Raw genomic sequence first — 27,196 nt, 5'->3', positions numbered from 1 at the left:
GGGCTCCTAGAATCAGCCACATCCCCCCTTTTCCAGGAGCTGGTGGCGGCCGACACCAAATTCTCTATGCAGGAAAAGCTCTGAAAGTTCCGCCCACACGCAGCGGGAGATTCAGGAACAGACTTTAAGAAAAAACCGTGAAGCTGTTACTTCAGCGCTGGTCAAAACAAAGAGGATTTACAGGAATTTGACAGAATTTCATTGATGTGAACGGACAATGATTAAAATTATGAGAGCCCAAGGTGTGTGCGCTCGCTGGGGGTGGGGGTCGGAGTGGTCCGCGGTACACACGTGTCCGAACCGTGTCCCGAACCGTGGCTTCTGATCCGTACGGACCACGGATAATCCGTGATCCGCAACACCCCTACTCTGAAGCGACTTATAGTTCAAAGAATGTGTGTTATTTTGCTGTCACTGGAAATGTCCCCAGTTTTATGGGGTTAAGTAAATGCTACATTTAGGTAATTATATGACCTAAAGGCAGTGCATTTATTTGGTTTTATATATCTCACTTCTGTTATTTGCATTCTCACTCCTTCTTGTTGAATTTCTAGTCTACGACTTTAAATTTGAGATCAAAAACAAAAACTTGAAGCTGAGTTTTGACTAGTAAAAAGGGACTTGTAGCATTTCTAATGAGAACATACAAATAATAGACAAGAATGGAATAACAACAGACCTCAAAAACTACACAAAATTAATGCCAAATACCTTTTCTGAAAAGAAAAAAAAAGACTAAACATGATCCAACTTTTCAGACTCCTAAAGGAGATGGCACATTTGAAATAAAGTCCAGTTTAAATGTTCTCTATTTGACGTGAAAGTCTTTCAGTTTTCATTCTGCTTCAAACATTTAGACTTTCTGTCTTCCAAAACTGAGAACGTCTTGAAGTTTCTCATCACAAGAAAAGCCGTCCTCGCCTCACACTTCACTAGAGGTGAAAAGCCAGAGAGTGAGAACATCATCTGACAGGAAACCTACCACGCTCTACCTTTCCGTTTCTCCCTCCATCTGCTGCATGTTTGTGCAACTTCTCAGAGTCGAGACCACTGGTATCAGTTTGACCAACTCTACTTAAAAGAGATTATCTGATGTTTTTGTTTGGAGAGGAACGTCTGTTTTGGTTTGAACTTCTCAAACTCGTTTGAAGCTGAGATCTCCATCAAACAGCAGAATACAGCAGCCTGAGCTCTTCATCCGCTCTCCCACACTTTTCTCACTACTTCAGTCTTCTCTATGACCGTCTGTCTGAACGACTTCTCTCCCTTTAGTCCTGAACACCCCGTCTATTAATTATTTATCGTTTTTTCTGAAAGTTGTCCTAAAGACACACGATAATTTATCCTAAAATAAACTACCTTAGGATAATGAAAATCATTTGGTGTACTTCGATACATACTTTTCTTTTTCAGGTGAGCAGAAAATCGAATTTCTCAGATCAGAAATGGTCTTATATTTTGACAGTTTTGAGACAGAGTAAAGTTAAATACACTGAATAACCTGAAAATAGCCTTAAATGTCTGACAAATAATAAACCATCTAACATCAGCTGCTATAGATGGTGAAATAATAGGTTCAGTTTACCTTCTAGATAAGTTAGTAACAATGGAAAATAAAGTTAGTTTGTTCACCTTTCAGCTCATCCCATCAGGTTTTCTGGACTATAAACTAGGGCTGGCTCAATCAGTGGACCGTCGTTTATGTGGAAATAGAGTATTTGGAGTTTAAAAGATGGATTTTGTAGCTACCAAGAGTCACTATAAATGATATTTACAGCGCATTGTTTGTTTTTCTAGTAAAATACTCCAAAATAGAAATGCAAAAGGGGTTTAAATTGTATGTGTCATCCAACATAGCAAACTTCTATGGTAACTTGCTAAGGCTGATGTTCTTCGTATGAACATCCGACCAGATCGAAAGCTGATGGAAATTCATGTTGGCGACACGTAATAGATGCAGCCAAGATGCAGATTTCTGCATTGTTTTACGTATTTTAAGAGCATCCAAAGCTAAATGGTGTTACTGGTCGCAGTATTTAATGAAGGCCCGTTAGCTGTCACACAGCTAGAGCGGTGAGCTGCGATACAGCCATCACCATTTGGTTTATTAACCCAAACCAAAAACGTAGTTCTAGCCTTAACTTTTCCTTCGAGTCCGTGTTGCCAAGAAAAAAAGTTCAGAACTGACTGCAGTAATTAGAAAATTACGTGTGAATACCGTTGTCACTTTCATTTGGGCTAATGCTAACTAGCATGAAAGACACACCTAATTATCACTCTTTATGACCTGTTAGTTGTGTTTTAGTTACTCCACAGCTTCTAAGTTTCTACATTTTTGTCAATGTAATGTTCAGTGTCAGATATGAGCAGTCTGAGACGGAATTCTCTATCCTAAAACGTCTCAATACAGGCCAGGGGAACGTTAGCGGATGATGCTAACGCTTCATGAAGAAGGCAGAGAAACCTCCTCATCAACTGAGAGTAGAACCAGTATTCTGAAAGTCACTTCAAAGTTCGTTTAAATGTTTAAAGTTCTATTAGGGAAGTTTCAAATGTTCTAACATAGCTTCATTTCAGCCCAAGAGGTTATACGATCATACAGTTCATGGTAGCGTTTTTTGAGTCCTTTGTGTTCCGTGTTTCAGGAAGGCAAACTCTACCTTTTTGGATGTCATTGTGTATTCACATATTTACAAACTAACATACAATGTAAGATATAACAAAAATTAGGCAATGCCAGGAATAGTACACAGATTTGCTAAGTCGATGCATATAGATAGCTACAACCGGAAGGAAACAAGCAGTCTTATTTTAAACCATAAATACATCACACATCTCTGTGCATAGTCCATTGTTGGAGCTTCACTGTTTGAGAATCCATGTAGCTCTGTATGATATTAAGAATCTCATAATTTCACTAAATTTTACAGTTACTGTGTCAGATTAACATGGATGTCTTAGAAAAAATCTAGATTATTAATGTATTTCTAAACAAATGTGTCTAAATGTATAAACTCAAATTTTAATTAAGTGAATTTTGAGGGGTGGGTTGTTGGAATCAAATAAATCCAGAGCTCTGACGAATCGGATCGATTCTGGAATTATTGGCAATACAATAAACAGACTGGAGTATTGATCACACTTTTTGGAGAAATGTATAACAAAATACAGGAAGGGCTGCATGGTGCAGTGGCTCTGGCCTCACAGCGACAAGGCCCTGGTTGGAATCTCAGCTTAGATCTTTCCGTGTGGAGTTCGTGTGTTCTCCACGTGAATGTGTGGGTTTTCTTCCTCCCACAGTACAAAAACATGCTTCATAGGTTAATTGGTTACTCTAAAGCATCCCTAGGTGTGCATGTGGGAGTAATTGTGGGCCCTGTGACAGACTAACACCCAAATAAAATGAAGGAAGCCGCATATATAGTGCACTAAGTGGTGAGTACTGAAGGAATTTGGACACAACTTGGCTGTTGGAAGGGCAGGAAACAACAGGAAAGCTATGAAGAAGTGTAAAAAAAACAAATAAATCTCAAAAGTGTTTCCTATTTTATTTAAACAAAAAGCATATAAACAATTAAGCACATTTCTATGGTGATTCAAAGTAAGACAAACATGTTTTAGTAAAGCAATAATGTTTAACATGATGCTTGGCCTCATGCTATTCAGGGACTTCCCATGTGATTACTCAGCGTGAAACGAACCACAGCTTATTTATGCTAATGTTCAGTTGCTTTAACTGCCAATAAAGCAGATAAAACTCTGATAAATCCTCATTTTACAGTGTTTCCCTAAAGTTACTCTAGCAGTAAGACTAAGAACAGTTTTATTCTGAAAAAACGCCAAAAACACGGATCTGAGGTTGTTTGTCTCCCACCTCCATCTTCCAGCGGCTCAGCCATTCTTCCTTCTGCCTCCTGCTAATGTAGTACGGATCTCCAGCCTGGAAGGTCACTCTGGGGACCGGCCTCCTCCGCAGCCTCCCGGTCTCCCCCTGCACAGACGGACGGGCGTGCTCATTACAGCAGCAAGCTCTACGCTCTTGTTTATGAATGTCACAGAGCGGTTTCCTCTCACCTCCCTGGGAGAGTCACAGTTTCTGTCGTCAGGCTCCTCTGCAGACGGAAAGGAAATGGGTCAAAAAGGAGGCAAAGTCATCACTCTGCTGGTATTTGAAGTCAAAATGCACTGGATAAATCTAGAGTCAAAATACGTTTTTTAGAACAATTCTGAATGAAAGCTGTCCTTGTACCTTTATTCTTGTCGGTTTGCTCTAGTCTCCGGCGCCCACGCCTCTTTCGAGGGGATGGCGAGGGCTCGGGCTCCTCAGGGGGAGTTGGGGGGGCGTTTGCACAGGGGTCAGAGGTGGCCATCTCCTGGGAAACAGACAGAAAGTCTAAGCCTGAGGAAACTACAATCCCCACACATAAAACCGTGTGCAGAAGCCGCAGATCCGCGCTGGCCTGCACATGTTCCCGCTCTACAGTGCAGGTATGTCCATTTGTGTGCAAATCACCTCCAGCTCTCGTCGCACGGAAACACACGGTTATAGGAGAGTGGGGGAGGGGCCCATGAGGTTCTTAGGAGCAGCAATGATTTACAAGAGCATGTGGACGAACACATGTTCATTGATGCTCTCTGCTTATAACAAAGAAATGGAGTTATCAGATGAAACTATAGAAAATAAACTTACTTTGAGCTCCAAACCCGGGTTTTAATAGGTGAACAAAGGGCTCAAAGGCTACACTAAGGCTAGCTTGCGCTAACGAGCTACAAAGCAATAATGAGCTGCCTGTAAAAGGCAGAGAAAGGGTGACTAAAAGGGCCTGGGGACAGGCTGCAGTCGGCAGGACTCTAACAGGAAAAAAATCAGACGCTAAGGTTCTTAGGTGATTAACATAAAACAGGCGCAAATATTTTTATTGCTGAGATCAAATCTTCTCTTTTCTTTAATGACATGAAACAAATACAAATGTAAAACAAATACACATTTTCAAAATTAGCGTTTGAAATAAAAACTTAAAAAAAAATGTAAGGACGGATGTTAGGAGGTAGAAGCTTGCTATGTAACAATCACATTAAAGGTTTTTTTAAACACATTTTACAGTAAATACGTTTTAATAAAAAAGACACACGAAAAAAGCCATTTTAGGACCAATAACCCAGGTCTAAGTAACAAATGGGTGCACATGGTTTTAGCATGTCTGCTTTCAAAGCTGCATTAAGCAATTTTAGACAGCAACTCCTACAGCTAACCTGGAAGCAAACAACTGACTACTTACACATTCAGCAGAAACAGAGGAATCTGGACTTGCAGTCATCTTTTTGGCCGCATGTTGAAATGATTGGTTTGGTCCACATACTCCTCAGAGAAATATCTGGACGTCTTATGAACTCGGCGTTCGCCACTTCGCCTCTCCGCCACCAACCAGGAAGTGTTCAGACCAGCCCGGGCGAGCTGCTTGAACACTTCCTGTGTGAGAGCAGGTGCTCGGGTTTCGTTTGAGCCAAAATTACAAGCAAAACTGCGCGAAAGGTTTAAACCTCAAATGGTGCGTCTGCAGGGCAGTCATTGGACGGAGCAAAACTACCACAGGGTATTGCTTAATGCAGCTTTTTGTGGAGCCACGTGTGGCCCAAACATTCATGAATCAAACAGAACAGACTCCAGCACTCACAAACACCTTTCACTCCTCAGTAGTTTGCTCTTCCTGGTCTTAAGGATCCACGGCTACATTTGAAGAGAACAGTACCTGAATTTACCCCATAAGACCCCAACACTAACCCAACTGAATGCAGGTTTAGTGATACTCAAGAGGCGACTGGGCAGCAAACAGGATGTAACAAACAATAAAACAATGGAGCACCTGGTCCTGCTGCATTTTTCATGCCAAATGTGGTGCCTACATTACAAAGTAAATGATTTGTTTGACTAATTTGCACCAATATCTACCTCATTGGTGTTATCGGTTGATTTTTAATAAACAAATAAAACGTTTTCACTTATCTTCATCTAAATGGGAATTGTAAACATGTTTATCATTTATTTTCAATAACCTTCAGGTATCCTGCTATATACTAAAGTGTTATGAAAAAGTTGTGTTTCTTCTACTGATTTTCAGAATCTTCAGAGTAACATTTACTTGAATACAGATCATCTCATCAATTACCTACATTGATATATACTAACTATACTATAATACAGTCATGCTATTATGGTTCAGTGTTATTTTCCTTTGTTGGTTTTGGTGTTGTTGCTTTGTGCTTATGTTTTTCTTTCTGTTTGTGCTTCTCCAGGATGGCGTGGGGCAGGAGGCGTGGCTTTCTCTACCTGGTGACCTTGCACACCTGCTTCCCATCTTTAATTTCTGCACCTATGAAAGCCTCTCCCTGGCTCCTCCAACCTGCCAGGTTATTTACGTTCAGTTCTGCCCCTTCCTGGTTCCGAGTTAAGCTTTCAAGTCGGCCTAGCTCCCTGCTTCCACTACCACTGTGCTACTCTTCGTTGTTTGGTCTTTGTGAGGCTAATAAACCTTCACTGCTTATCCATCTCATCTGACTCTGCTCTGGGATCTGTCAACTCACCACGACACATTACTATGCATTGAGCCTTCTAGAGTGAAGAACGGAGAAGGTTCAAATAATAGGGCTGGGTATCGATCACAATTTCCAGAAATGGTTCGATTTGATTCACAAGAGCCTGGATCAATTCGATTTCGATTTTTTTTTAGATTCTTTCGATCCACTCAATTCAATTCAATTTTGATTTTACACATTTATACATATTTGTTTAGAAATACATTAATAATCTACTATATGATTTGAACATATTTATATTAATCTGATCCAGTTCTCATACTGTAAATGTATCAGTGAAATAATGAGATTGTTAATATCATCCAGTGTTACATGGATTCTCTAAAGGAGAAGTTCTAACTAAAATGTTCAGATCATTAACATTGGAAACATTGTTCTGTTTCTCCTGGAGGACGTTTAAATCCACTAGGTGGTGATCACGCTATAGCCTTGCACCTTATTTAGAAGAAGAAAAAAGTATGAGCAAATAAAAATGTTTTAGACCACAAATGGTTACTTTAAAAACATTTCCTTAAGAGTTTTGGAAAATTCAAACCTGTAAGTTTATAAAGATGTCAGTAATGTATGTTTAGGTCGACCGAGCGTAAGCATTAGCCGTCCTAAGGGAAATTAAATGTTAGCATCACGCTAGCGGACTTTAGCTTTATGTGCTAAATTGATTTATATTTTTATAAATCCATTATTGATTTGTTAGGCTTAAATCGATTCTAATCGATTAATCGATTTTATCAACCCAGCCTTACCGAATAAGTAGGCAAAGAACCTAAAAAGCGAGTCAGTCATTCAGTCAGCCAGTCATACCATTGAACTTCATCAATCCTCCTCCTTTCTGGGCTACGGTAATAAACATTTACAAGCTCAGTTCTATAGATTCTGACACAAAGGAAAAATCTGTTCATTTGACAGCAGTGTGCTACGTGTAACACTGGAAGGAGCAACACTTGCACTATTTTTAGTTTAGTTTTTAGAGATAATAACAATGTAAATATACTACGACATTAGTCATTTTCTAAGATTTAATTTGAGCCATGTTTTGTGAAAATCAGTTAAGAAATGAGGGAGCTAGCCTGATTTTTGTAGTTGATTCCTGCATGTCTTACACTGAAACAGCTGCATTCTGTTGATGCGACTCGATGTATAGTATTGGTGGCCGTGCACGTCTCTGTCTATAGCAGCGAATAGGCAAGGGTCTATTCAGTAATGTATATAATCTGACTCTATTTTAAGTCTCTTTCATCATTAGATTCAGACTTCATTCTTTCATTTGAAGGCGTTTTGCATGCTGAGTTTAAATGTATGTATTTTCTGCACTCTTGGAGCTACTTGAAAGTCTATTGACAGTTCACCTTTTATTTGGATTTATTCTGCTGCAAAAAAGGTTCAGTGCTATTGTAACAAAGCTAAGGTATTGTGGTGTCAGACTGGTTGCTTTTTTGCATTTTACTAACAATTAGGGGTGTGCCAAAATATCGATTTTGCAGTACATTTTGATATTTAGACCTGCGATTGATTCTCGATGAGTTCTCACCAAGCATGGATCTTTTATGTCCGTTTGAAGAGGCTGTCAAACGTTACATTTGTAATCCTTTGGTGAGACGTTCCTCTGGAGGTGATAGGGGGCACATTGGGAGAATGTGTCTGGCAGCTACTTAAATTGTTTAATTTTTTTTCTGTTGTTTGCAACACATTTGTACTAAGTAGAGGCACTGCTGTTCATGTTTACTATTGTTATAACTGAATTTAATAATTCAAATTTAATTGGTGTCAATGCTTCTCAGAGACAGTATTACTGAATAATAGACACTTATGCACAGGATAAGACACAACTTGTTTATTATGAGTGTGTTCAAGCTAAAAAATAAATGTGGATATATTTTCTTTAAAAATATGTGTTCTATATATTGTGAGCTATTAGAAATCATTTTTAATAATCAACCCAGTATTGCGATATCATCGATATTGTGAGCCATGTATCATGTTTCACATTCTATCGTGATTCCCAGTCCCACTAACATTGTAGGGTCACAGTACCTTTTGTATTTTTTTTGTTATCAGTCAGTTTTTTTTAATGTGTTGTAAACAAGGCTGAGAATTACAGGCATTGTAAATACGCTAATGTGGCTAACGCTTCTGACATTTTTACACCACCTCTCACAAACGCAAGATTAAAACAAATTTCCATCTTCCACCAATTCACAATTCCCTTATTGTACAATTAAAATTGATCACTTGTTGTAAACTACTTTCTCTAGAGAAAAGCCCAAGCTACTGAGGTTCTCCAAACCACAAATGTCCAGGAGCCCACAGTTAAAGACTTTAATAGCTTACAGGTTTTCTACCGGCAGCCGCCCTAAATAGCAGCAGTTGAGCATAAGCTGTTAAAAGGCAGCTCCAGGATTGCGGAGTTCACGGCAGAACTGCCAAGAAACGGTTCAATCTCTGGTTTCATCGATGAAGGAAAAACCCAAAGTGACACAAATAGAAAGCAAAACTTGATATTCTTTTTAAATCCCCTTTGTCCTGTGAGTTTGGTATGTTTCAGAGCAAAAGGTAATCCTATTGACTTGTCCTTGACAGAAACCTTAAGAAGTCAAAGCAACATCAGTACAGCAGGATAATGCTGGTGAAAAACGGGCTAAAAATGAGCCTGTGGAACCAAAATGTTTTTCTACCACCATACTCCGAGTGACAGGATGTAGCGCACACTTCAACAGCACGTAAGGGGAAGTAAGGGTGAAGTAGGCGTGTAGATACAGGTGTGTTGTAGGAATTTTCTCATTTTTCCAACGCCCCCAAATCTTGTGGAGTTCACAAAAGACCTTTAAGTGCTGTTCAGGTGAGAAGTGTGTGGACATGTTACTGGTGTCCTATTTGTACTTGGGTGTCACCTACACACCCTGTGTGTGCAGCATTTGCATAAGGGTAAGAGGCCAGAGCGCACACCTTACTAACGAATAGAATGTGGCTTAAGGGCAACGTACGACAACATCACCTGTACCTCATTAGAGAGTCCCACTAACATTTCTTTAGAAACACAAACACAATAATTTCAAAAATATTCTTTAACATTTGGTTAATAGAGGATTTTAAATTGAGGTTGTTCTTTTTTTATCTGCTCCCACAAAGATGCACAACATAAAGTCTATTTCTGTACTGGCCACAAGTGTTGATATTTTTTGTCAAACAGTACAACCACAAGTACACTACAAGTTCTGCATAACTTTTCTCCCTTAGCACAAAGCAGACTCTGACAGAAAGAAAAAGTTTGAATCTGTTATCCGTTTTTGCATCTAAATTTAAACTTGATTGATAAATACTTTAATATTGACCTGATTCAGGTGTACAAAGACTAATTTTAATAAACCTACCTTTAAAATATCTAGTTTTCAGAGCAGATTGTAAAGCAGAATGTCGTGTATGGGGACTGTGCCAAATTGTGTTCCTGAGTTCTCTAAGAGTTTTTGTTTGCTGTAAACATGCGGAAAAGGAAACATATTTTAAGTTCCACTCCAATCATCTTCATGAAAGTGTTCCCAGTGATCTTGTGCTATCTTATGGGGTCCAGATGACCCGAGCCTTACATTGACATGTTATCCATTCCATGACAAATGCGGGTGAAGGTGGACAGGATTTCATGTCTGCCACCGACACCAGTGAAAAATAAAAATCATTGAAAAAAAAAGATCAGCGCGCTGTCTTGTGGGGTCTAGATGACCCCACTCCAAATGTCAACATAGCGAGGATAGCACAATGGATACTAATGATTATATTGTTTTTAGCGGCCATCAAAAACTTGTGTTGTTTTCTACGATATTTTCCTGAAGTCTTGGTAGTTCATTAGAAATTCACCTCTGAACTGTGTGCGGGACCGTGGGTGCAGAGCCACCCTGACCCCCCCTTCCTTTCACATTATCTGTTTTCGTGCTCTCCTGCTAGCTTACAGCCCCTCACACCCCCAATCTAACATTAGCAGTGCTACAAAAATGGTGAGCAATGTCAGAGCTGTCCAGTCCTGCAGTTTAGATCCAGATTCCAGCTCAGAAGAGGAAAACAAAGACGTTCATGGATCTATTTGTCTGTGTGGATGCATCCGAATGAGGCGGAGCAGGGAGACATCCAGCATACGTTCTGTGTAACAAATACAATCTTTTTCAAAAAGCATTTTTTGGTGAGCTACTCAGTAAAGAAATACTCAGAAATGCAATTTTAAGCTTCATTTTTTTAATGTATGTCCTCCATCTTGGAAAAATGCCCCAAAAACATGTTAAAACACTAAAAACACTGCAGTGGGTCTTAAAGAGTCTTATCTAAAAAGCAATGACACATGGCTTTTAAAGCTTGAAAAGGTAAGAAAACAAGAAAAGCAAGAAAACATATTTCTCTTACTAGTAGCTGTACCCAAAGTTAAGGCAGGAATGGTGCTGTTCAGAATACCATATCTCAACGTTCTATTTGTATTTGACTTAAAGGCATTTGAACCCCTGTGCAGTGGAAACAACCAGCTCAACAAAAACCTGCACTACCCACAGCAGCTGCTGCCCACATGGCTGCAGCAGAAACTGAGAAGAAACAAAGCAGGAAACCAGAGGACACAAAGGCACATCTTTAAACTGCAACCTTATGAAAACAGATCGTAATGAGATAATACTCCAGCCTATACAGCGTGAATGTGGAGTAGGTCTATGAAAGGGAAGGTAGCTAAGAAGTTGAAAACACTCTTCTCAGTGTCTGTGCTCATGGGATTCAATGATTTTGCTAATGTGCACCAAACTGTGGTGAATTCCACTTCAATGACCTGACATTTATGTGTGAGAACTAGTGGGTTTGCAACTAATACTGCAGCAGAGGAGCTCTTTTTTTCACTGCAGCCCCGTGTGTGCCGCATATGTGACAGGACCTGCATTCATCCTGTCAGCACTCAGACATCAAAGCGTGATCGGACCTGCTCGCATGCACATATGAACACACGGAAAACATACGCTCTTGCTTTGTTCGACCGCTTACACTGACTCGCTGCTTGAGCCACGCAAAGAAACACAATGTCAGCAACATCGTGATGAAAACACAGCTTATCACTGCAAGACAAAAGGTTGTTGGAGGGATTTGCAGCAGCCAAAAATCCCCAACACCCATAATTAAGACAAAACCCTTTAGCTAAATATAGAGACAACTGGTCATGTGACCCTGTGATTTCACAGAGAGTTGCTATTCTCAACAAAACAGGAGTCTATCATCTTTATAACGTTAGACTCGACGGTAGTCTTGTTAAAATTAGGGGTTTAAAACTCTTTAAAAAGAAGAATGTGTGAGTCTTGTGGTTGTTACAACTGAATATGTTAAATGTGAGAAATATAGACCCAGAAAAAAACATCAACAAGGATTCACAAGGAAATGATTTACATTATTGTTGCACTTTTTTCTGCTATTCAAGTTTTATGATTTAACTTAGCAATGCTAACCTCGTGTAGCATTTCCTTAGCTAATTTAACAATGAACAGTTACTTCAGTATTTATACCATAAATCTGTAAATTTCAGCTACATTTAAGATGAATTAACGTTCTTTAGGTGACTGAGGATTCAACCGAACATTATTTAGCTTTTTTCCCAGCAAACTTCGCATTCTTCAGCTCTTATAACAGAATTCTTTACTTTTTTAACTGCCTAAAACTGTCTTGTCATGAACGTTTATTGTAAAAAAAATGTTCAGACAGAGCTTAAACGAGACTGCCAGTTGAATTGATTTGCCTTGAAGACAGAATGTTGACGGGTAAATGGTGGGAGTAAAATACAATATGGTGCCATATTTAGGATAACAAAATGTAGGCGACAAGACTAGATGAACATTTCATCATTTCGTTTAATGAAAGTATCAGTACAGCAGTATGATTAGTAGATGTGTAGGAGCAACATGTTGAGGAGCTGGGTGGGTTTTAGTTGTGCTTCTCTGTCCTCAGCAGTGTTAGACTGCTGGGTTTTGTTATTTTAGTTTGAGGCTGGATGTTGGTAGTCTTAGTTTGTGGGCTTTGTTTGTTTTCTTTAGGTAGATTTTGGTTAGGGGGAGCTGCTGACTCTGATGGTCGACATGGCTGGGTCAGCAGTCTCCCTTTTGGCCAAGATTCCAATTTCCTTTTGGTTTATTTTTTTGTTTGTCCCAGCGGACTAATTATTTCATTTAGTTCTTTCATTTCAGGACACAGATTTCCTTTATTTAATAAACTGTGTTCCTTTTTTTTCTTATTGGTGTCCAGTTTTTGTTATTCTCCCCCTTTGTATTTTTTCTCCCCTAGACCCGAGCCAGGTTTACCCATAGGGGATGTAACACCTTTGTTTTGACATATTTAGTTGCAGCAATCAAAAAATATTGACTGTTCACTTTCAGAACAAATATTTCTCAATTTACCAAAAAAAAAAAAAAAAAGCGCACCAGGAAGTTACTTCGGTAAGAGCAACTTGTATCTGAGATACAGTTGCAGTGCTTAATGTATAGATAATTCAATAAAATGCATCTTATTAACATGAAAAGTGTACTTGTCACAAACGGTCAGACAGTTGGTTCCACGTGCAGCAGGTTTATTAGTTCAGACAGGAACTAAGCATAGCTAAAAGTCCAAAAAGCTAAATAAGGGTCAGACAGGCAGAGGTCAACCACAAGAATGTGATCATCTAAGAAGAGCCTATTGTCAAGAGTCCAGGCGAGGGTCAGGGCAGGCAGCAGGCAATTAGAGAATAAGCAGGGTCAGAAACAGAAGATCAGGTCCAGATAGAAACGCTCGGTAATGCCAGAAGAATGGCACAAACAATACTTCACACTGAGTGAGGCTCTGTGCAGTGCTTAAGTGTCCTGTGGGTGATTGTCAATGAGTATTAGCTGAGCAGCAACTAGGGAGTGTGTGCTAGTGTTGCTGGGAGATGTAGTGTGTTCAGTACTTTTGAGACGGCTCCCACCTGTGACCAGAGGGGGAGACAGAGCACTGACTCCTGACAGAATTAAAATTCAGGCAGAGTTTTTTTCTGTCATTTTCTTTAAAAAAATAGTGAAATATTGTTTCTAGTACTGTCAACATATTGTATCATGACATGTGTATCGTGATAAATATTGCATCCCCAGACTCTTGCCAATACATACCACTAACAATTATCAAATGGAAAAGGTCATAGGTGATTAGAGAATGGGTTTTACTGCGCATAAAGATCAGCTACTATTGGAGAGTGGTGTATTTTTTTTGTGACATCTCTTCAAGTTCTCCATTTATCTGAAATGGGCATGAATATGAAAAAAACAGTACTGGATATAAAGTGTATTTCATGGTGGAATTTTCTAGTTTGCTTAAAATGGTTCATATAGAGATATTCAGATGAAAGCCATTAAGTTAGATTTGGTTGCTTTTTTTCTGGGATGGTATTAGTGCTGCCACAAACGATTATTTTAAAAGTTGACTAATCACCGATTATTTTTTACGATTAGTCGACTAATCGCATCATACACAAAGTGGATGTAAAACACACATCTTAAGCATAATTAGCTTTAAAGTAACTAAAAACTAGATATATTCACATTAGCATTATCATAGATAGAATGTAAGCTGAATTTGGTTGCTGGTGACGATAGCTGAAGATGCTGATAGCCAGCTAAAATATTACTTAAAGGCCAAATTAGCCTAAAAAAAACCTGGGTTAGCCAAAACAGCTAGCATGTATCTGAACACAACACAAAATAGCCTAAAAAACAAAAAAAAGCCTGAATTAGACAAAGCAGCTAACATGTAGGTTAAATATTAGCTGAATTGAGAAACAGCCCAAAACACCTTAAAAAAACCTGTTAGCAAAAACAGCTAGCATGTAGCTAAAATGAAAACTCCAAAATAGCCTAAAAAACTTAATAAATGCCAAAATAGTCCAAAAAGCTAGCAGAATATCATCATAACTTTCAATTTTACTAAATTCTGACTCCATATAATATAAAATAACAACTAATCGAATATTAAAGTAGTCATCGACTATTTTAATAGTCGATTAGTCGTCGATTAGTCGACTAATCGTGGCAGCCCTAGATGGTCTTATGAATTAGTTTCCTAGGGGAAGAGAACTTTAGTAAATGTAACACCTTAATTCTGGATTTTCAGAAGCAAACCAAAAAACTTTTAGTCCGACAGCTGCTCACCATGGGGTGGTACTGGCTCTGTAATGTTCTGATCAAGAAGAGGAAAAGAATCTATTCCTGTTGGTCTTCTGACTATTATATATAAGGAAGTGTTAACATTAATGTGAGGCACAGCGCTTAAATAATTTGCTCTCTTTGGTTGCTTTTTCTCTGTGGTCAGCAAATAGCTACAATTCAAGCTCCTACAAACATAGGTCATTATGGGTAAACACAATCTAACCAAACAGTTGCTGGGGATAAATATCAGACATGGAATGAGCCAAGAGTGCTGTTTGAAATAAAGCCAGAAAAAATGTAAAACAAAGCTGCTCATAATCACTTACAAAACAATGACATTTTAAACTCAATAGTTCAAAAAGATGAGTGTAGTTTTTCATAGATTGCCTGTATTGCATTTTCTTTTTGAATTTTACTGTTTGCATAAATACCATCAGACTGTAAAAAACAAGGCTTAAAATTAAAGGTTATTAAGACTCAGTTTACATTTTCTGTGCCATTTTTTTCATTTTTTGAAACTACTGTTGCACTTAGAAAGCCTTCTTTTAACTCTTTAAATTGCATTTTTTAGCAACTAGTATTCGCTAAACAACATTTTTAGTAATGTATAAGATTTTATTTGCACTTTGCAGGACAAATTTAATTGACTAGAAGGGGTTCAACTGCCAACAGCTGGAGTAATAAAAGTTTGTCTAGTGGGCAACCCTGTGACTCCTACCTGAGGGAGGTTTAAAAATAAGTAACTGCACAGCCACGATTACCAAGAATCTTAAGGTGGCTTGTTGAAAAAACATGCCAGTCTTCATTCACTTCAATATCAAACAGAGCTCCAAACTAAAAGAAACACACTTTAGGCAACTAGCCTTTATTCTAAATCTCTGTCCTTATTATTTATTTCAGGGAATGCTAACTTCAAGTCCTGCTCTTGAAAAATATTTAATTCCAGAGTATAACTATAGAGTCAGTCAATGCAGCTACAAAATCTCAGGCTGATGCATCAAACATGAGACGAGTGAGAAGTGTAGTAACAAAAATGGTTCATGTTTCATAATGTGTACATATAAAAAAATCGTAAACTGTACACAAAGATAGAAATTAGGTGTATATGATTCTGTTGAGGATTCAAATGTAAAAACACGTGAGATTGGTTAGGAAATAGCAACAAGGACAATGTTAGTGAACATAATTATCTCTAAAAATGTTAAAGTGGAACGCGAAAAGTCATGCAGACCCTTAATTTTACGAACAGCCAGCACGCCAAAAAATGACGAGTTGGGGACACCTAAACGTCAAAAAGTGCCTTAACCAAACGTCAATATGTGACGACTTGAGGATGAGAATGTGTTGGCTTTACCAGCAAGAGACAGCAGTTATAGCAGGATTTTTTCATAAGTGAACCAAGCCCCACACTAGTGCTGCCACAAATTATTATTTTAATGGACGACTAATCACTGATTATTTTTTCAGATTAATCAACTAATTGTATGTAAATCACACATCTTAATCATCAGCTTTAAACTAACTAAAAACTAGATATACAGCATTACCTGTGAACATGCTAGTGTGAATGCTGTAAGCTGAATTTGACTTCTAAAGATGCTAGTGCTGATAGTTGAAAATGCTGAAATTGATAGCTAAAAATGCTGAAGCTGATACCTGAAAACCCTGAAGCTAATATCCAGATAAAATGTTAGTTAAATGCTGAATTAGCCTTAAAACCTGAAAAAAGCCTAAATTTGCCAAAACAATCAGCATGCAGCTGAAATATTAGCTGAACTCCAAAATAGCCCAAAAAAACATCAAAAAAGTACTAAATTAGTTAAAATAGCTAGCATGTAGCTGAAATAGCAAAACTCCAAAACAATCTAAAAAACTGAAAAAATATAAAATTATACAAAATAGCTAGCATTCAGCTGAAATATTAGGAAAACTCCAAAATAGGCACACAAAAAAATACTAAATTAGCCAAACCAGCTAGCATGTAGCTGAAATATTAGCTAAACTAGAAAATAGTCTGAAAAAACCCTTAAGAAATGGCAAAATAGTCCAAAAAGCTAGCAGAATGTCATTATAACTTCCAACTTTACTACACTCTGACTTCATATAATATAAAGTAACGACTAATCGACTATTAAATTAGTCGTTGACTATTTTAATAGTCGATTAGTGGTCTAATCGTGGCGCCCCTACTCCCCACCAGAAAGAAAGGTTTTATACAGAAAACGGACAGCTTAAAGATACATGTTGTTTTGAGTGACTGTTTCAATGCTCATTCGTCAGAGCTTCTTCAAAGAGAACTTTTTGCAAGAGTTGCGTGTCTGAAACTTTATGATCAGGCTCCGGCTGTCAGCCCTCGTCAGAGATTACAAAGTGATACCAGCGATCCACTCAAACCTAAAAGCCTTTTTTTTAAACTTAACTTTAACTTAAATTAGCCACATGACAGATCTTTAAGACACTTTAAACCCCTGATTCATTGTGACCTAAAGTGGGACAGGAAGAGTTGGAGATAAGCCAATGAGAGCATGAGGTTATCTTTCCGAGAGCAGGGAAAGTTTACGGGTTGACTGTGACTAGTGAGTGTGTGGGGGATTTCCCATTCTTAGATAAATGGTGATTTAAAAAGTGTCTGATAAAAGCAGCCATCAGAGGTAACTAATTCAACATCCTCACTTTTTCTGAATTTTCCTGTTAAATAAACAAAATCCCACTGAGTGAAACAGTGCAGGTAGTCTTAGAAAATACGTTTTTACATCAGAGAATGTTTTTTCTGCTGTAAACGTCAACCAGAGGCTATAATTACAGCACTCACAGGAAGCAGCTGTTTACGTTTCCTGCCTGGACGGCCAACTCTGCGCTTGTTGTGGGGGCTCGCTGGCGTCCCTTCCTCAGGACTGTCCTGGTCTGCTCCGTCTTCACTCTGCAGACACAATGAGTCCACATCAAACACTGAGCAGCTGTTGCGTGGATCCTAAACTGCTGAACAACATGACGTTTACAGCAGGGACTCTCCAGCTTTTTCTGTCTGACTTCCTTTGAAGAAAAGAACAAATATGCAACCCCACCTCCACAACAAAAGCAACATGTTTCAACGATTAAGGATATTTATAATATAAACTATATATATATATATGCATGACATAATCATAGACCCATTCCAATGAAAATCCTGTTTTTAGTATTTTTAACATGTTTTTTTAATATTATGGAGATTATATATAAAATAATTTAAGATTGAATCAAAGTGTTTCAGGATATTTTCTTTTCACAAATTGTGTTTGATCAGGAGCAGATACATTTGAAAAAGCTGAAGTTTGTGATGCAGCAACTGTGATGGGTGTGCCAAAGTCTCCCTGCTCTGCTACATTCTGATACATCCACTTGTAGACAAATACATTCATTAAAGTCTTTGTTTTCCTTGTCTGAACTGCCATCTGGCTCAAACTATGTAACGGAGTTGTGAGGGGCTATAAGCTAGTGGGAGAGTGTAAACAAAGGAATCCTGGGATATCGATGCAGGCCTACTATCTAGAGGCAAATTTCTGATGAACTCCTGCTGTGCCACAGAAAATATGTCTTTAAAAACAGCACTGACTTTTTGAGTTTGGCCTAAAACATCGTATTCATAGTTAAAAGACCACTGGGAACTATTTTACAATAGAAACAAATATGTTTGGAGCTGGAATTTAAAGTAGCTACTGATGGAGATGATTCTGTAAAATGTGTTTCAAACAACCAATCAGGGTTAACAAATGGTTTAAGGCTGCATCAGCTCATGAATGTCCAAGCAAAAACACAGCACAGCAACCCAAAAACACGAACATGAAAATAAAATGTTTAAGTTGTGAGTTAAACAGTTTGATGGTCACTGAGAACTGGATTGAGTGAGTGTGACATCACTCGTAGAAAATAGTTTACTTTCAGCTCCAACCAAATTAGGTCAATTTAGTTAATAATTCGTCAGTATAGATGTTGGAGCCAGACATGGTCCAGACTGGTCCTGGTTGGTCTGTTTCTTTCTTTATAGAAGTCTATGGGATTTTGGCTTCTTGGAACCAGCAGGTACTTCCTGTTTGGAACACCAGGGGGGAGGAGTCACTACTTTACAGTCAGCTATGTTAGCGCAGCACTGCTAGCACTCGGAAATACATAAAACAAGTCCTAACTAACATTTAAATGTAAACTTGTGTGCTTCAGAGCACACTCATGTGAAGATAAGCGCTTCTCCTCGGAGGGATACAGAACTCATAGTCCCTTCGCACTACCCTTAAAAAAACCGACCCCCCTTTCCCTTCAAATGTCCCTTCAACTGGAGGGGTAGGGAGAGAGGAGTAGTGGAAGAATTTGGATGTCTGTCAACCTTTAGAAAACCTCCACTTGTTCTTCTTTAACATCATCCCTGGAACTTTTGAGTGTGATGAGTGTTTTTATTAGGCCCAGGAGAACACATGAAAGAGCCAAATAAAGCAAGTGGCACCTGTTGGTTCTCAGGTTAAACAGCCGGAGGAAGCAAGAGGTCGTCATGTTAGGGATTAAAAGCTAAATAGGGTATTTTAGTGAAACTTAGCTGCTGGTTTTATTCCAGGTTTTCTGATTCACAGCTGAACAGTCGTTCTGCATTGGGATATCTCTTCACCTTAAGCCATTGCTTCTACAGAACTTAGGAGCACAAATTGCAGCCAGATGCTGCTAATCATCAGCAGACCTCTTTAAAAGCTGAAGTTTGGTCACAGTTTGCAGCTCAAAAATTCAAGTGTGCTCAGAGACATCAGCAGTGATCTCTGAGAAGATGAAGTTTAGGTGCATTAAAGTGGAAAGGGTCACAAAAGGGTTGCCTCAATTAGTCACGACTACGTCTATTAAAATAGTTGACAACTAATTTAATAGTCATATATAGAGCTGAGCGATATATCTATATTATCGATCAATTTGAATTTGTTGTTTCAGGCGATTTATTTTTTGAAAATTGAGATTTCATTTTCCCAGCTCTCTGCACTCATGGGCTTCCATAGTTTGGTGTAAAGTCAGCCCGTCTGTATCTTGCAAATGGCAGACATGAAAGCTGCAGCTAGCAGAGATTCTTCAATGAGACAGAGAGAGAGAAAGCTTGTTCACCAAAAAAGAAAGAACAGAAAAAACGCGTGTGCCGCAAGAACCCCCCCACCACCTCCTTTCGCTAATTGTCCCCGCGTAGCCTTTAGCTCTTTGGCTGATGGAGCAGCGGGACATGCGGCAATTTTCAAACGATTCCCACAGAACTGGAGAATAAAGCTGCTGGTCTACAGAACGTTTAATAAAAGTGTTGATTTGAAGACAGTGCTGTTGTTACACACTGACGTTAGCATGCTACGATACTAGCCGCTAATGCTAACGAACTGTCCTCCTGTGTAAACACAGAGGATCAGTTCAAAGTCGGACAATGTTTTAAGACGAGACAGATAAATATATATTTTATAAATATAATAATAATAATACCAGACAAGAATCCACTTTGTACTATTATTTGTCTCTTTGTAACATTACAGAGCCGGTGTTGAGCTGAAAACATACATTTTTTTTAACACTTAAGTACGGTAAAGTTCTCAATAAAATAATGTAATAATTTCTCCAGTAAAAAATATGTTTAGACTTTAATTTATCTACTGGCCAACTTGACTGGTGAGTCAAAAATTCAATTTTGGTCACTGAGGCTGTGAGTTCTAACTTGGAGCATCAAACCACACACAGCAAAATCAGTTTGAAGGCTGTTGCGACCAAAAATGTTCTGCCGAATGATTATATTATTTTTCTTTATTAGCTGCTTAAGCAAGCGGTTGCTCACAATACAGCTGCTGCTTTGTTCTATAAACATTTTTACAGCTTCTATTTAGTTGCACTTTGTCTTCGAGCCAATTTCCAAAGGAAATTTTACAATAAAATAGGTTTTGTTAAAAAAAATCTGTCATTTGTAACCTTTGTTGAAGAAAGTGAAAATAGGGAGGGGAAAAAATCAAATTTGGAATGAAAAACTCAAGAGATCAGATTTTTTGGCCAATTCATCCAGCTCTAGTCGTTTTTTCTCAAAACTGCGGTGCGCACTTTCTAATGTCTGCCATCGTCTTTGACACACATGTGCAGTAGTGCTGACCAGGGTCAGTACGGATGTCACAGGAAGTTCGAGGAAGACTCGAGTACCAACAACATGCCAACAGAGCTTGAAAGTGTAAACGTAACATTGTATGAGTCGTCTTAATTGGCTTGATTAAAAATAATATCAACTACAAGTGTAAGCGCCATTTATGTAACACATTTTTAGTTTATTCCCAGCGATGTTACATTTTTAATTTAAAGAGAAATTTATTCTTTTATTTTGAAGTCAATAACTTTAATTTAAAAACAGGAAATATTTTGTTTTAGTGATGCAGTCTTGCGTTTGTGAATTTTTAATGAATGAATGGACGGCGGAGCCATGCGGTTGTTTTACCGTTCTGTAAGGATGGCATCGTTGGCACCTCTACAAAGCCATTTTAACGCGTAAAGCAGTCTCACGTCGTCATTGAGTTTATTTGAGTTCAAGGTTTATAAATGGTCAAGACAAGAGAGTTCAATGAGGAAATCAAGAAAACTCTACAACAGGGTTCACAAATTCACAAATGATCAACCACCCAGACTTTAAAAAATATTAGTATCATATCGGCCTTGAAAAAAAACAAATTGGTCGATGCCTATTCTTAAAAGAGCAGGACATCACAATTATTTTAAAAAATGTTACCAAGACTAATTGAAAAAGATATTTTTCATTAAAGAAAGAGAAAAGCATATTTTATTCTAAATGTTCTGAATTGTTTTGAGAAGGACATTTTTCCAATGTAAAGGTGAGTGTGTAGCTGTCATCCTTACCTTCAGTACTATCTGTGTAGGATGAATTGCACATTCAGCTCTCTTTTGCTCCTACTTTAGTGTTGAAACTGTCGTGCCACATGTTCAACAATGACAGGGAAGCGTTTTGTGCTGCTGGTCGTGTGCTGCCCTTCTTTCAGGCTTGTGCCTCCATTATCGTCTCTTTCCCTGCACGGCTGGACCTGAATTACAGTGACAATGGAGTGGTTGCTAAGGTGCAGAAGCTGCTTGGCAACTGTCTCCTGCAGGGTGGCAGTGCTGACTAAACATCCGCGTGTCATTCGCCTGGCGATCAGCTCAGAAACCAGCTAAAACCAGTGACAGCTTTGTGTCTGACTCCATGTTGGGCTGTAAAAACGTCTGCCTCACCTTGCCCGTCTTGAAGCATTCGTTTCTACAGTGTGATCAATGTTTAATAAAGTCAAAAATAAATCTCTAGAACTAGAAAACCACCCAAGTCAATTCCCTCAAACATATGTCAACACATAAATACTTACAGTGAACATTATGTCCATATATCTTTGGTCTATTTCTGTCTCCTGGCAGGCTATTTTGGGCTGCAGCAGTTGCTAAGCAACCAGACTGCAAACCAGGCAGGCAGAGGAGGATCCCATCAGCAGCAGACGGCTTGTCCTCCTTCTTTTCTCCCCATTCCTGGTCCTGCTCTCAGTTGGCCTTCTTTCCTGTGCTCTGGTTTTCAACCTTCTTCACTCGCTTACATCTTCTCTGTGCTGAATGTGCTGCTCTCTTCAAACAAATCCCTCAAATATACTAGATTTAACCTCCACGAGGAAAGTAGAGATTTTTAAACAGCACCAGCGCAAAAAGAATTGTACTTGTATGTGATGAAACAACAAAAGACGAGGTGAAAAAGACAAGTACAAAGTAAACCAATGTGAAAACAGTCAATATGAATCATAAATCATATTAATCAGATTTCTTTAAATCGGTAAAGCTGAATCTTAATCTTTTCAAAATGTTTTACTGGTTTGATTCAAGTACAAAATCCAGGGTTTTACTAAATTTGTCAATTTATAGGTTGCGGTTTAAAATCCTAGACTTGATAGTCAATGGTTCCTTTGACAAGACATCCCAACAGATTTTCTTCTTCTGTAAGAAACCTTTGGATAAAAGTGTCCACTAAGAGCTCAGGACGAGGACAAAACAGTTTTTTTGAAAGGAAAAGATATCTCTGTGTTGTTTGATGACATGGTGTGTGGTGTTCTGACAGCAGGACGAGAGATTAGAAGGAAAATCATAGAATCATAGCATCTTATTGTTCCTTTGACTCCAGCTGTACAGATTATTTACTGTCTTAAGATCCACAGAACGGTGGACGAGCTCCCTGAACGTGGAGAAACTGAAAAGACAGCTGGTGACCAAAGAGATCAGAACAACCTCCCAATACATTAAAGGTTTAACTTCAACTTCAAAGTCAGAGCGCATCATTTGCAACTATTTTAAGACCCACTCCAAGGAAAATCTTGTTTTGTGTGTTTTTTTGGTTTTGTGATGGTTTTAGGTGGAGGGGCTGTAAGCTAGCAGGAGAGAGTGTAAAGGGGATGATGGGATATCAGTGGAGGCTTACTTCTGCACCAATGGTGTCACCCAAAACCACTGACAGTATAATCACTGGACTTATCAACCCCTTCCCTCTCATGTTCCAAACAGGGAGTACTTGACGTCCCGTAGACTTCCATTGAGAAACAAGTTATTCAAGTTATAAACTGACCAATCGGATTCCTCAGTAAAAGGATGTGGTGCCTGCTGGCCCCACCTCCAACGTTTGATTGACAGATTCTCCCGAGCCGGCTTTCTTAAACTGAAAGTAGACTTCCAACAAGCTCACTTCTGATTGGTGACAGTAGTTCCTCTAAAATCATGACTCAGACTGACTCAGACCAATCACTGATGACGATGTCAATATGGCTATCGGGACTATCAGGAAGTGAAAGGCATTTTCTATGGGTGACACTTTGTTTTATCCAGTAAAATAATATGTCAATGCCCACAAGTCAGAGCCAAGTTTCTGATGAACTTTTACCACTCTGTTGTTCCTAGAAAAGGGCAGGTTTTTATAATTTTGTTCCAAAACAGCATACTCATTGCTAAAAGACCACTGGGAATGCCTTTACAACAGATGAAAAATATGATTGGAGTGGGACTATAAGCCAAAGTTTTATTCCAATAACCACTGTTGGAGACAAATGAGTCTCTGACTGGAATTTCCTACAATAGATATTTACATGTCTCATCTGCCTTTTAGACAAAAAGAACTTGTTGGTCATTTCATCTGTTCACAGAAAATGAAGCATACCAGCAAAATAGTCTGTCTCTGCGGTGAAACATGGGGGAGGCTTAGTTATGGTATGGGGCTGCTTTACTGCACCTGTTGTTGAGTGTCTTGAATCTGTCCAGGCTAAAGGAAATCTCAAGACTGTCGAGGAACTCTGGAGCCAGATGTGTTTCTTATGCTGCATTCACACCAAACAATCTGCGCGTCAAATTTACATAGGACGTCTCTTTTTTGACAAACGTCAAATTCGCTGCCTGACGCTTGTACAAAAATATGTTCAAAGCTACTGTTAAAAGTTTTTTGGGTCACTACAACACCCGATGGTCAAATCACGAAGAAGAACCTCTGATCGCATCTGTTCATTGACTCAACATTGAAACTGGACACCCTGACATGCAAATTGTTTTCAGTATTAAAGCAGCCTTAAGGTCTAATCGTAGCACACCGTGCATCCTGTTCCGTGTCTCTAATGTGACCAACATTAGGTCGATTGACAGTTCTAGGCTACACTTCAGAACTGAACAAGCGGTACGCTGACTAGTAGGGGTTATTCCATCCATCCAAGCAATCAAACAACCATCTATCTATTTATCCATCCAACCAACCATTCATATATTCATCCATCCATCCAAGCAACCATCTATCCTTTCATCCATCCAACCATCTATCAATCCCTCCATCCAACCAACCATCTATCCTTTCATCCATGCATCCAACCATCCATCTATCAATGTATCCATCAAACCAACCATCCATCCATATATTCATCCATCCATTCATCCATCCATCCATCCATCTATCTATCCATCCATTCATCCATCCATCCATCCATCCATCTATCCATCCATCCATCCATCCATCCAACCAACCACCCATCCATATATTCATCATCCATCCATCCATCTATCAGTCCATCCAACCATCCATCTATCCATCCATCCAACCAACCACCCATCCATATATTCATCATCCATCTATCAATCCATCCATCCAACCTACTATCCATATATTCATCCATCCATCCTCCCATCCATATATTCATCCATCCATCTATCCATCTATCAACCCATCCAACCATCCATCCATCCAACCACCCATCCATATATTCCTCCATCCATCAATCCATCTATCAATTTAACCATCCAACCATCCAACCAACCAACCATTTATTTTTTAAATATTTTTTTAGCTTTAATCTAGTTCTTTTGGTTTATTTTTTTCCTTTTTACTGATCCAAAAAATGGTCCGAACCGTGACTCTAAAACCGTGACTATGAGTTTTGTGATCCCTTACTCCCCAGTGACTAGGCTGTTGTTATCAAAAAACTTAACCTCAGGTGCAGGTCATCAGAATTCAAATAATGAAACAAAACATAAACAGCAATAAAAAAAACACAGTGTTTGCACAAGCTGATAAAGACTAAAAACAATTCAACAAGCTAAATAAATGATGTTTGTCTTATTCCACAGAGATGTCCTCGTGCCCTTTAAGTGTCTCTCCTACTCAAACTTCCTCTGATCTCCTTCTGGACTTTTTTGTTTTTACTCTTTGTGAGAAAGCTGGATGTGAGGAAGTTTAAAAAACAGCTCTGTTTCAGGGAAACTTTGCTTTGGCCACACGCCAGCGTGAGAAATGTGCAAGTGAGGCGGTCTCTGTATAGCGCAGCTATAGAATGAACTTCAGACTTCTCACAGATTTACGAGGCCCGCCCTGATCTCTGGAGGCACTGAAGTAAGGAGTCATTTTTCACCTCTCTGACTCATGTCAACATGGAAGTGTAAGCCTGCTAGCTTATGTGGAAAAATGAATCAAAACTTGTGCAGTCACGTGACCCTGGACAGTAGCTGTTTTTGGTTAGAAACAGTTATTTGCTGGTAAGATTTTTTTTTTTTAAACATATGACTTACTAAATGTCACGGCTAATTTTGAAGAGCTGGAATGCTTTCAATAAAAGCTAAATGAAAGTGCTATTACATGAATATGATTAGACCTTTTCAAATTCCTAATGCATAAAGTATGGTGGCCTAGACCTGTCAACACAGCAAAAAATAAGTGTGCAAACAAAACATAAACTAAAATAAAACCAACACTGCTACATTTAAAATAAATGCTGCTACAAATACAAGAAACACTACAGATAAAAACAAACACTGCCACAAAAAAAATGCTGCTACAGATAAAACCAACAGTGTTGCAGATAAAAGAAACACTTTTGCAAATAACTAGAAACGCTGCCACAAATAAAAGAAAACCTGCTAATGAAAAGAAACGCTACAAATAAAAGAAACGTTGCTACAAATAAAATAAATGCTACAAATAAAGGCAATACTACTACAATAAAAGCAACACTGTAGCAAATAACAAGAAACACTGCTACAAATAAAAGAAACGCCACTACAAAAAACGCTGCCAAAAATTATTGTCATTATCTTTGATAGAAGTCGTTCTCATAGCTAAACAGATTAAATCAACTTAAGCTGTGATCTCCAGTTCTAGTGAGTATAAAAAGAAAAGGAAATAAGTAAATGTAAAGTTCAAACTTGAAACAGCTTTTTGCTGTAAAGTTTGACCTTTACCATTGGAATCAATAAGGAATGACTTGTTTAAGCAACAATCCACCTAGTATTTTTTTTTAAACAAACCTGGTCAATTAAACAAACCTTAAACAGAAGAGCAAATGTTGGTCTTTAGATCAAACATGCCTCAGTTTTCTATACAAAGTTTTATTTTGTGAGTAAAAGCTGCCTGAAGCCATTCATCTATTCCCAAAACCCTCGTGGTTCTGTTTGGCTATCATGCGGTTGCTGGAGCCTATCCAGCCGGTGCTCAGGTTAAGGTGGGGTACACCCTGGACAGTCCATCACTAGGTGACAAACAACCACACAAATTCACACCTAAGTGACAATTTATAGTCACCTAGGAAGTAGCATGACATGAGAAAGGTCTATGATATGCGATATCTGTTTGCAACTGCGAGAACGGCATGACTTGCGATAAATTGACCAATAGCAAAGCAAAAATACTATTACATTCCCATTTCACTGTAATGGTCTTATTTAAGTAATTTTTAGCTCTCGGCATGTTTTGTTTGGAGAGCTTCGCCTGTCCTTAAACCAAAGTAGCTCCAAATAATCGACGTTAAAGGTGTAATGGATCACTAAACTCACAGTTTGGATCCTGTAAAGCAGGGGTCTCAAACTCGCGGCCCGCGGGCCATTTGCGGCCCGCAGGATGATAATTTGCGGCCCCCGTCTTCATATGAAAGATT

General features: G+C 38.7%; 1 protein-coding gene across 8 annotated transcripts in view; it reads right to left on the bottom strand.

The window, feature by feature from the left end:
- Positions 1 to 27,196, bottom strand: part of dnmt3ab (DNA (cytosine-5-)-methyltransferase 3 alpha b) — a 76,648-nt gene that overhangs the window by 37,179 nt on the left and 12,273 nt on the right. For 3 of the 8 annotated variants that reach the window (XM_024291901.1, XM_024291904.1, XM_024291906.1), the window contains exons 3-6: positions 17,566 to 17,673; positions 4,250 to 4,373; positions 4,075 to 4,112; positions 3,875 to 3,991 (exon numbers count right to left, since the gene is read on the bottom strand). The exons of 1 other annotated variant lie outside the window; for it this stretch is intronic. In XM_024291901.1, coding sequence (XP_024147669.1) covers positions 3,875 to 3,991; positions 4,075 to 4,112; positions 4,250 to 4,373; positions 17,566 to 17,673 — 387 coding nt within the window. Of the gene's footprint in view, positions 1 to 3,874; positions 3,992 to 4,074; positions 4,113 to 4,249; positions 4,374 to 5,279; positions 5,425 to 17,565; positions 17,674 to 27,196 lie in introns of those variants that run through there. 4 more of the 8 variants (XM_024291902.1, XM_024291907.2, XM_036210498.1 and 1 more) reach the window with 4 other exon arrangements.

Source organism: Oryzias melastigma, linkage group LG24, assembly GCF_002922805.2.
Source record: "Oryzias melastigma strain HK-1 linkage group LG24, ASM292280v2, whole genome shotgun sequence".
NCBI lineage: Eukaryota > Metazoa > Chordata > Actinopteri > Beloniformes > Adrianichthyidae > Oryzias > Oryzias melastigma.
The sequence above is the reverse complement of the archived record's forward strand: the minus strand, read 5'-3'. Positions and strand labels throughout refer to the sequence as shown.